At 35.3% G+C, this 12,379-nt stretch overlaps 1 protein-coding gene across 2 annotated transcripts in view; it reads left to right on the forward strand.

Annotated features, from left to right (window-relative positions):
- Positions 1-12,379, forward strand: part of SWIP (strumpellin and WASH-interacting protein) — a 557,147-nt gene that overhangs the window by 506,273 nt on the left and 38,495 nt on the right. For both annotated transcript variants that reach the window (XM_090402140.1, XM_090402141.1), the window contains 2 exons: positions 1,645-1,739; positions 1,844-1,945. In XM_090402140.1, coding sequence (XP_090258266.1) covers positions 1,645-1,739; positions 1,844-1,945 — 197 coding nt within the window. The remainder of the gene's footprint in view (positions 1-1,644; positions 1,740-1,843; positions 1,946-12,379) is intronic.

The following is a 12,379-nucleotide window of genomic DNA, read 5'->3' on the forward strand; positions in this document are numbered from 1 at the left end:
ATTTCATGTAAGACATGTAAGACATTGGTTTTTCATAAATGTTTCACTTCTTTTCCAGTCTTTTGCTGTAATAGTCCAAGTCCTACAACCATATTAAAAATACTAATATTTTTTAAATCTTTTTTGCCTTTACTTTAGATCTTACTTGATAAATGATCTCTCTTTCTTTTTCTTTCACCATGGCAGTTCATATTATTTCCAACTTACATCTTCTACATTCTTGAATAGTTCTTCCAAGTGTATGAATGATTTTACTTGTTCAGTGTTTCTTACCTCTAATTACTATTTTGTCTGTGTTTTTTTTTTCTCTTTTGAATCTTCCACCATTATTTTAGTTTTTGCTGTATTTATATGAAGTCCATAATAATAAAAAAAATATCTTCCAATTCAAACAATATTTATATTTATTATATCTGTATTAAATTCCTTTCTCAGCTAATACACCTATATCATTAGCAAAGTGTATCAAATGTATTTGCACTCGACTTATACCTAGAGTTGCCCTTTTCATTTCTTTCTTTCTTTCTTTCTTTTAGAAGAAGTAAAGAAAGATTCATTTTCCTGTATTCTTATCTTTATTTTTTGGTTTGCATACAATTTCTTAATTAATCTCCTATTTTTTCAGTCAATTACAATTTCTTTCATTATTTGAAAAAGTTTGTTTTATTGAACATTATCGAATGCTTTTTCCCAAAATATATAAAGGCATATATGTAGATTTATTTACTCAGTTCTTTGGTAGTATCACTTCTCTAGTTCCCTATCCATTGTGAAATCCACAACTACTTTTCATCAGATGAACATTTAATTTTTGATTTAATTCTATGTTTTACTATATTTAGTATAATTTTTGAGACAAGACTTGAGCAAACTTAGTGTTGGATCATTTTTAATTTTTGTTGCATTCCCTTTCTTGGGTATTTATTACCATCAGACTTTCATAGAAATCATGTACTTTCTTTCCCTCTTTATAAATTAATCTAATCACTTTAAATAAATCTGCACATGTTGCACTCCCAGTGTTTTAAAAATTCAGCTGGTATATTGTCACTTAAGTAATTCATTAGTCAGTAGGTAATTCATTGATTGCTCTTTTTAATTTCTTCATCCAAGACTTTCTTTTTCAAGACTTGTGCAAGACTTTCTTTTTCAACTTCATATTCTGGTTTGATAAATTCATTATGCATATTTTATCCATTATATAAGTCTTCAAGATATTCTTTCGATCTCTCTCTACTATCCCTTTGTTACCACTAAGTAATTTTTTGAGACCAGGAGCTTCTGTTTTTTACATATTTCTTCCATCTAGTTTTCATTTGCTTTAATTGCAGTCTTTCTTAATTTTATTCCTTAATCTTTAGTATTGTCTCTTTCCTTTTTCTGTATAGTCTTCTTTTTTCCTTGCCTCTTGTCATTTATGGAGAAATTGGAATATACAGTAGTATACAATATCTCATGCACATTTTAATTGGGGAGGGGGTATTCAAACTATTTTTTATGAAAAAGTTGTAATTAAATGTTAGCATTTTGTAATAGGTGTAAAACACCAGATTAAATTTTATTGTCTCTTAATATTACATTTTTGAATTATATGTTACAAATAAAAGAACTGCATTGCATCAAATAACTTATTTTCTGTTTTAGGAGTGGCTTATATCCTAAAATTGTTAGATCAGTACCAGGATTTTGATTCTCTTCACTGGTTCCAGTCAGTCAGAGACAAATACAACCGTGATAGGGTAAAGAATTCAATAAAAATTCAACAAAATTAAAAGCCACATTAATCATCCCTATCTTTAATAATAGCATCCGATAGTAACAATGGTTCTTATTTAATTTTTAGCAAGAAGCTATGAAACAGAAAGAAGGAGCAGTTGGAAGAGATGATGAAAAATTGCAGCAGACAATGACACTTACAGTTAAGAGGCTTGATGTCTTTCAGCAGGTAAATTAATTTTGTATTCAATATTTCTGTTACGATATGCAGTTCAAGTACACCACACTTGAACTTTTTGGCATGGATTGCAGCACTCTTATCTTAGCTTTCATCATTATGTGTTTTCTGATTAAAAAAGATTTTCCTTAGAAAGTTATTTTTATTAAATAACAAATATTCTATTTTGCCCTGTCTGCAGCTGCTTGCAAACGACCAAAATGTCCTCTCATGGGCAAGTTTATTTGTCAAGTCCTGGTCATGATTCATAGAGGATTTCATAACTTGCGCCATAGACCGTTGAAAGATGATAGTAGGGCAAGAGTCTCAGATGCATGTGCAAAATTATATAGCCATCTAGTTACTATGGTATGTCCAATAAAAATTTTCCCGGATTCCTATAGATCTTCCACTAACTTGAAAAACCATAGAAGCAGTGTTCTGTATTCAGGTTCTTTCATGTGGTCATCTCCATTATGATCCTTCAATCATGCTGAATTAACAAGACTGATCTGTCACAGTGCAGCATAATAAAGTACAGTCCCCTTGTGTTTCAGTGTCACTATTGGGTGACTTACTTCTAATTATTGTGAGAGATAAGAGTGGGGAGTTCTGAAAAAGTATGCACTTCTTGATTTATTCTTGTTTAAATGGAACTGCTGTTTAAATTCTTGACATTAACCATTGCTACAAAATTTTCCTGCTTGCAGAAGCAATTTGCATTGAGTTCATTGATAGTATCCTCATAGCCTGTAAGGAATGCTGAGAACTGACTGAAGGATTCTGACCCCATATTGTGGGGAAAATTAGTTCACGTTCGAAAGAGAAGGATAGTGTGAAAGAGAGGCGAAAGAATGTTAAAAAATCATTAAAAAAGAAAACGAGTGATTTAAAAACTGTAACGGATGTTAATAAGGATGGAAGTGAGGCGAGAGTGGTGGAAGGAAATGAAATCGAGAGAACAAATGAAACTGGAAATGGCATGATGCAGGAATCGAAAGTGAAAAAATTCAAAAGAATGAATGATAGCGAAAGTCGGACGCATGTTGGACCGAAAGTATGGAAGCGCAGAAGGATGAATGAGAGTGAAAGTGAGAAGAGAGTGTTTCGATAGTTAGAAAATTAGAAAGAATGAATGATAGAGAGAATGTGACGCGAGATTCAGAAGTTGAATTGGATTGGATGAGGAAACAGATGAAATGGATACGGAATGAAATTAAGAAAATTCGGGTAAAAACTATTAAAACTAATCATAATGGCACAGAAGAGTTAACGAAAGATGAGCGAGTGGCATTATATGGTGACTCCATTATTAAAGGTGTGCTGGATGATAGGATGCACAAGGTATGTTTTCCAGGAGGTAAAATGAGTAGAGTGATTGAGGCATTGGTATTGAGGAGGAGCGAGCAAAGGAGTTGATAGTTTTAATCGGCATGAATGATTTGACAGAGGACAAAGAGCAAGTTTGAAGGAAGAAGTGAACTGTATGGTTCACTTCTTCCTTCAAATTTTAAATCAGAATGTTAAAAAATTAGTAAAAAAGTAAACGAGTGATTTAAAAACCATAACGAATGTTAATGAGGACGAAAGTTTATAACTTGCGCCATAGAGTGTTGAAAGATGATAGTAGGGCAAGAGTCTCACATGCATGTGCAAAATTATATAGCCATCAAGTTACTATGGTATGTCCAATAAAAATTGGCTTTTTATTGGTGGTTATGGTGTGAGTCGCTTGGAGAGACTGCTGCTGGAAGGTAGAGAAGTGACTAGAGTGAGAGAGAATGAATCAGATCAAGCGGGAAGTGATGTGGAAGAGCAGGAGAGATTGAAGAGGTGGTTATGAATGAGGAAGTGAGTGGTATGAGTATAGAAAATGAGAGAATGGGAGTGCAAGAGGAGCAGGGAAATGGGGAGACTCAGGGTGGACAGGGATACACAGCGTGAGAAAGATGGATGCTCCGAGAGGTGGTGAGAGCATGTGTATACAGGAAAGAAATGGGATGACCTGGGATCAAGAGGAAACAGTTGGAATTGAAAAGGGTTTTAAAATGAATAAGCAGAAAGGGAAATGGCCCCAGTCGGGCATGGAGAGATCACATCGAGTGAGTGGTATCAGAGGAACTAGCTGTAGATCCAGAAACGAGCTGTTGTGTTTGTATACAAATGCTAGAAGTATAAGAAACAAAGCAGATGAAATGGTTGCATTAATTGCTTCTGTTCACCCAAAGATTGTCGGAATAAGTGGGATATGGTTGGGAGAGGACAACATCTTGACAGGAATAGAGATGGAAGGGTATGATGTGTTTCGTGAGGATAGAAGGGGTAAAAAGGGTGGGTGAGTGCTATTAATGATAGAGAAAGAGTCCATACAAAGTAGAGATGCAAGAGGGAAATAGTGCCAGTGGTTTTGAGGCAGTGTGGTGTGAGATAGAGGTGAATGGAATCAAATACTTGGTTGGATGTTGTTATAGACCAGGTAATGTGGATGGTGGTGATAATGAAATGTATAATCAAATTAGCAAAGCAAATAAGATAAGGGTGATCATTATGGGCAATTTTAATTATGGCAATATAGACTGAAATTATGAGATAGCAACTGGAAGTAAAGAAAATGAGTTTCTTGAGTTTTTGAGGGATAACTACCTCAGACAGGATGTAACAGAGGGCACGTGAGGATTGAGGGTCTTGGATTTGGTCATCTCATCAGAGGATGTAATTATAAATGAGGTGTCAAATCATCCACCAATTAGTGAGAGTGACCATGAGGTGATTACCTGGGTGGTTACCAGGAGTGTGAGGACCTCTGTGAGAAAAGGGTATATGTGTAACTACAAGTGGGAGGGGGGGGGGATTGATTATGAAGAGCTCAGGAGACAGCTTACAGGTGTAGCATGGAATGAGGAGTTAGCTAGAAAAGAGATCAATGCAGCTTGGGGGATTTTCAAAAACTATCTAGTAGATGCAATGTCTAAGTGTATTCCAAGGGTGAGAAGGTTAAATAAGGTAGGTGTGAGTTGGATGAATAAAGAGATTAAGCATGTGATACAGAGAAAGAGGGCATTGTAGAGGCAGCATAAGAGAAGTGGAAATAACCAATTCCATGAGGTCTACAAAGACCAGGCAAGGAGGGTGACTTGGTTGGTGAGGGTAGCTAAAGAGAGGTATGAACAGCAGTTAGCTACTGAAGCCAAAAAGAATCCTAAGTAGTTCTTTCGATATGTAGCCAGCAAAAGAAAGAATGATTATGGAAGGATGACATTGATAGGAGAAAATGGTATAAAGACAGCTGTTGCAGAATGTGTGGTGGAGATACTTAATGAGCAATTCATAAAGGTCTTTCAATCTTGTGAATGTAACTTCATGGAGTGATTGAGAGCAGTAGATGATGGGGAAGAGAGACTGACTGTAAGTGTACAAGAGGTGTATGGGGAGTTGAGTAAACTAGATGTTAATAAGGCTGTCGGACTTGATAATATGTCGCTACGTATTCTGAAGGAATGTGCCAGGGAGTTGACACCTGTCTTGACATATATTTTTAATACGAGTCTTGCACTGGGTCAAGTTCCTAAGGAGTGGAAGGTGGGCAACATTGCGCAACTTCATAAAGGAGGTGATCAAACTCAAGCATCAAACTATAGGCCTATCTGTGTGTCAGGTGTTGTGGCTAAGTTGTTGGAGAAGCTTGTGAGAACTAGGATCCTGAGTTGGGTTGACAACAATGGTATCATCTTTGATGGATAGCATGGATTTGCTAAAGGGAGTTCATGTTTTTGTAATCTACTTATTACAATAAAGTGACTGCTTCCTTGGACAGAGGAGAAGGATACACAGTAATATACTTAGATTTCATAAAGGTTTTTGATAGAGTACCTCATGATAAATTGATAGTCAAACTAGAGCAGATGGGGTTGGATATTAGATTAGTTCATTGGATTGGAGACTGGCTATCTGATAGGTATCAAGAAGTTGTGTATGGGGGAGTGATATCCAGGAAAAGGAAAGTCACTAGGTGGAGTCCCTCAGGGGTCTGTTTTGGGGCCATTACTGTTTAACTTGTGTATTAACAATATAGGTGAAGATTTGGATGGAGATATTCAGTTGTTTGCAGATGATGCAAAGTTGGGACGAACCATGAAGAGTAGTGAAGATGTTGTTGCCTTACAAGAAGACTTGAATAAATTGAGTGATTGGGCACGGAAATAGAGATGCGAATTCAATGTTGCAAAATGTAAGGTTTTAAAATTTGGAAAACAAAGATGGGATTCAGAATTTATGCTTGGTGAGGATATATTGTTGGAGGTGGAAGAAATAAGAGATCTAGGGGTGATAGCAGATAAGGATCTGAAATTTAGGGGATACATAAGCAAAATGGTGAAGACAACACAAAGGCTTCTGGGAATGATACGGAGGACACTGACATGTAGAAGTAGAAAGATTCTTGTTCCATTGTATGAGACTTTGATTAGGCCACACATCGAAGAATATTGTGACCAGATTTGATCACCTGGTTTTCAGAAGGATGAAGAGATGTTGGAAAGGGTCCAAAGGCGATTGACTAAAGTAGTTTCTGACCTCTGGAATGTCGAGTATGAGAAAGATTGGGAAGATGTAATTTGCAGAGTCTGGTGGACAGGGAGGAAGTGGGGAGATATGATAGAGACTTAAAAGTTGGTAAATGGTTGTTATAGGATCAATGCTGGAGAAGTTCTACAGAAAATAGTGGGAGATTGGGGGAGAACTAGAGGTCATACCTGGAAACTGTATAAAGAGGGTGTGAGTAGGGGAGTGAGGGGAAGGTTTTTTTCATGCAGAGTTATGAATGATTGGAATGCCTTGTCCGAGAGTGTGGTGTCTGCAAGGAGTTTGATTGTGTTCTAGGCACGGTACGATGAGCTGTGTGTGAGTGTGATAAAAGGACCTCCCAAATGAGTCTTTGACTCCATGAGGTCTTGGGTAATAATAATAATAATAATATCCAGTCCTTGCCTTCTGTGGTTTTGTCTCATTACTAGGTATCCATCTGGACAATGAATAAAGATGAGCTTGTACCTTGGAGCTTATCAAAACAAATTGTGTTTGGTTAAATATCAGCTTAAATCACACAAATGTGATGGTATGTCATGATCAAATGTCATGCTGTCTAAATGTTTTGCCTAGTTAAACAAAGCCTCTAATTTTTTTGTCATGGAACTAACAAACATTGAAAAGTCAGTGTTTGCTTGTTTCCTGCTACTGGAACAACCTCAAACTCAAAAGAACCAAAGATAGCCACCATAAACATAAGAAGCATCAAGTTAAAGAGACGGAAGAATTACAGAAATAACAGGTTAACCATCTGATGATGTATTGTGCCCTGTCAAATGGTCAGCACAACATCATGTTGCTAGTTCTGTATATACTTGACTAAATGTTTTGTTTCCTTTTCTTCTTTAATTTTAGATTTTACAAATTTTAGGTTTAATAATTTTAGATTTAAATCTATAATTCATTCCATTCATCATCTTCCTTGTTTACAATTCATATTCATTTCATTCTTGGCTATTCAATATATGTATCTAAATCCATATAACTGAGGTTCATTCTCAACACCTTTCTCATACTGTATATTTTAAATTCTAGAGTTCAACTCCAAATATCTTGTTATCTCTTCTTTCTTAAAGCACACTGCTGGATATGTTATTTTAACTACTGTTAATACAAGCTAACTTTTGTATTAAATGTAACTTTATATCAAATGTAAATTTGCCTTTGATTGGTATCAGGGTTAACTCCATCACCCAGTAAGCTTTGCTATTTCTATCACTATAAAGTGTTTTATTTAAATTCGGGCAATAGTGATCAGGGAAAGAAAGAAACAGTATTTGTCACCAAACCAAGCATTTTCAAGGGAATGTATATACATCTCATTGTCTAATTTCTTTCTTTGAAGTTTGCATACATTTCTTAATTTATTAAGAATTTTTTAAGGAATTTAAAAAGAGCTGCCAAAGTGAAGTAAAAGGAAAAATCTGGTTCTTGTTAGAGACATAAGCAGCAGAGTAGGAAATAAATCCATCCTAGGTACATAAAAATATTTTGGGAAAATTTAGAGAAAAGAACAAAGCAAATAATAAGAATCTATTGGATTTCTGTTCAGAAACATGTACACCAGCATTACCGATGTCATTCCTCATAAGGATTTGCATCAGTTCACATGGAGAGAAAGTCAAAAGTAAGAAAATTCTTATTGATTATGTTCTGGTTGATCATGATGTTTTCAGACAGGTTCAGAATAGACCTTTAAGAATACAGTGGATTTAAGATAGGATTTGAATAATGATCATTTATAATGATCATAATCATGATTATAAAGTTTTAAAAAATAATCAGTCAAGCTGTTTTCAGAATTGAAGTGTAGACTCAAATATTATTGGACATGGAATTTGAACACAAGCAAATCTTAGAGAACAACATCTGACAAAAACCTAAAGAAAACATTGATTGATTTAGTCAAGAAAGCTTGAGAGTTGTCTGTAAGGATAGAAAAATCAGAACTTTATATATTATATTATTATATATATATATATTATTATTATTATTTGACACCTCTAGGGAGTCTAAAGACTCATCGAGGGAGAGTGTGCCAACAGCATCAAATGATTGGTACCCTTCCAACTACTAACCGCGCTCAAACTTACTTAACTGAGCCATTAGCAGCAGAGGCTCTACCAATCGACCAACCTTTATGGTGGACTCAAGAGGAAATTGAGTGTGGGGAGGGAATCACATATAAAAGTTCGTGGCAAGTAAATCAGCGTGCACTCTGTGGAGTAAAATGTAAGAAAGTTATATTCATGTAGTCAAACAATAGTCATGGGAAGATATTTGGGAAAATAGAGATAAGAAATATCAGTGACAGCAAAATTCACTGCTATTGATAAAGCTTAGAAATGGATGAAAGAATAGCAGTCAAAGATGATAATGGTACAGTAAAAGCTAAAGATAAGGATATTCTAGATGTTTGGAGTCATTACTTGGAAAAATATTAAATGGTTAAGAAGTAACAGAACAATCATAAAATACTCAGAAGGAATGTATGATGAGTACATTTCAGTATTGAAGGTGGGAAAAAAGGCCTCAGAAATCTGAATGAAATGCAGAATGACATCTAGAGTAGACAATATTCAACCAAAAATGATCAAATACAGAAGTTAAAAGTTTTAATAGTAGCTATGCTGCATAAGTAAGGTCAAATTCCAGATGATTAGAATCAAGCTCTCACTGTACCCATTTATAAAACGAAAAATAAATCAAAGTGTATTTTTATGCGATTCCAATCCATGGAATCACATGGAATGTTGTAAACCAATAGTACATTAATACTGTGAGTGGGCCAAGGATCTTTTTAGAATTTTATTTATATATTTTTACTTAATCTGGAAACCCTGTTCTAGAGAGAGACCAAAAATGAAAAACTTTTTCAAGCATCCAATAAGAAAGATGGTGGTCTCGTACTGCACCCTATGGATGAAATTCTTTTTCTCCACTTAAAGACAGTCATTAACATCCATGCCTCCAAGGATTCAAAGCAGCAGCCTGTTTGTTGGAGAGCAGATGTGCCAACTAGGGGCCAGGAAATTAGAGAGGAATCTCCCTTCTGAGTGTTGTAGGAAAGATTTATGAAAACATACTTGAGAAGAGGCTAAAAAAAATTGCAACAGAGAAACTTAGGTAAGAGCAGGTTGGATAAGGATTGTCAAGATCAGATTTACACTTTAGGACAAATAGTTGAGAAATCATGGGAATATAACAAGTGCGCAGATTTGGTCACCTGGTTTTCATTGGGATGAGGAGGTATTGGAGAAGGTTTAATAAGTTGGTGTTAGATCTATGGAATGTTAGATACAAAGAAAGAGAGAGAGAGAGAGATTGAGGGAATGCAACTTACATAGTCCTGTGATAGAAGCAGAGGAATATGACTGAGACATATAAGTTGTTGAGGGGTTGTTACCAGATTAATGTGGAGAAGATATTTCAGAGTAGACAGAAGCAAGGGTAGAACTAGAAGCCATCCATGGAAGCTGTATAAGGAGGGTGTGAGGAGTAATTGGTGAGTGGAATTGCATTGCCTGAAAGTATGGTGAGCATGGAAACTGTAAATGGGCTCAAGACACAACTCATGGATCTTAAAGAGTATAGACCTCATGAAATGAGTCGTTTGACTCCATGAAAGCAGATAATAATAATAATAACAAGGATCCCTATTTAAAGGTGTTTTTTTTTTTTTTTTTTAGATTCAGAAGAGGTGCCAAGAGAAAACCCATTAAAAATGTTATATGTCATAAATAGCACATTATAAAACATTCATAGTTTATATCCAGTTTATATTTAAGTTGTAAGTCAGCAGTAGTAATAATTGAAGACTGGAGGAAGTGCTAAAAGATGGATTGCTGTAAAATCAGATATAAGACTAGGGTACATGCTATCACGACCCTTATTACCAATATATCATATTATGGGTTAAAAAAGGGAAAAAAAAACATAACATAAAATCATCATCATCAAATTCCTGCCATGTATCCTCAAGGGGTGTACAGGATATGATAGTACTACATGAAAAAGTTACATCATTACTAACTTCCTATCTACAATTTTCCAAATTAGTCTGTTACTTGTCAAGACCCCAACATTATTAGATCTTATGTTTCTATCATCTAAGGCACTTTGTATCGTATCAATCCACCTATATCTTGGTCTTCCTCTGGGTCCTTTTCCTCAACCTGGTAGAGAACACTTGTTTTGCTAATTTTTCCTCTCCCATTCTGTTTAAGTGACCATACCACCTGAGATTAGCTCTGCTAACGCATTCCTGGATGCTGACAATGTCAAGTTCTTTCCTAATATCCTCATTTTTAATATGATATTGCCATTGATGCCATCTGTTCACACCCCTAATCTTTCTCAAGACTCTCAGATCTGCGGTCTCTAGTTTTTGGTCAAGTGTTTTACTTCTGACCCAGCTCTCAGATCCATAAGTTAAAACTGGTTTGAAAACTGTCTTGTATACCGCTAATTTAGTGTTCCGACTAATATTTCTCTTATTCCATATGAACTTATTCAGTTGACTTCCTACTATACCAGCTTAGTTGATTCTGTTGTCTATTTCCATATTTAATTTACCATCTTCACTAAAAATCGTGCCAAAGTAGCTGAAATGTTTTACTTGTTCCACAGGTTCTCCATTCACAATGCAGTTGACATTTTCAATGATTCTACCTATTTTCATTGTCTTATTGCTAACCTTCATACTATATCTATTACAACAGTTATTCAATTTAGTCAGGGAATCTTGCAGACTTGTAGCAGATTTATTTAGAAGTATAACATCATCTGCATAAAGCAAAGAGCTGACATTAGCATCTCCAATTTTGATATCATGTTTAATACCACTTTCCTTCATAATGTGGTCCATATAGATAATGAATGACAGAGAGGATAATGTACATCCCTGTCTCACGCCAGATTTAACATTAAACCATCTTCCTGTACTTCCTTCAATTCTAACTGCTGACTTACAACTCAAATAAAGACTAAGTATGCTTGATATAATGTCCCATTGACACCATATAACTGTAGCGTATTGAATAGCTTCTCTCTTGGCACCTTGTCCTATGCCTTTTCCAGATCAACAAAACTTAAATACAGATCTTTGTTATATTCCCATGCTTTCTCAACTATTTGTCGTAAAGTGAAGATCTGATTCTGACAGCCTCTATTTGGCCTGAATCCAGCTTTGTTCTTCACCAAGCTTTTCTTTCACATTCCTTTTCAAACGTTTCTCAAGTATACTTGCAAAAATCTTACTTGCAAAAATCTTACCAGGAACACTCAGTAGGGAAATACCTCTATAATTCTCACATTCAGTTTTATTTCCCTTTTTATATATGGGTACTATGAGAGCTCTACTCCAATCGGGAATTCATACCTCTGTCCAGGCCTTCTGAACTATGCAGTGCAGCCACTGTAAGACTTTTATACCTAAAATAACCTCATCTCTTTATTTAATGGAGATGATGCTATACATCTAAATTAATCTGTTATAAGTGTTTGGAACTCTTGAACTGAACAACAAATTTGCAATGAAAATTAGCAATACAGAAGTAGGAACATGGAAAAGAACAACTGCATTCCTAGTGGAGAATCTGTACGTCAAATGAAAGAGTTCAGCTATTTAGACATATTTTGAATGAAGGTAGAGATAATTTTTTATTGTAAATTATTATTCAGAATAATGTAAATATTATGAACACGAAGGTGCTCATATATCATATGAACACCTCCCTGGAGTCCTAAGACATCGTGGGAAAACCCAAACTATCCACACAATATCTATCATACCTCTCCTTAAACTCATTAACAGACAAAACACTTAACAACTGACTCTAGCAACACATTCCATTTATTCAA

This window comes from Typopeltis vanoorti, chromosome 12 (assembly GCF_054136105.1).
Source record: "Typopeltis vanoorti isolate ZY-2024b chromosome 12, IOZ_Tvanoo_1.0, whole genome shotgun sequence".
NCBI classification, from domain to species: Eukaryota; Metazoa; Arthropoda; class Arachnida; order Uropygi; family Thelyphonidae; genus Typopeltis; species Typopeltis vanoorti.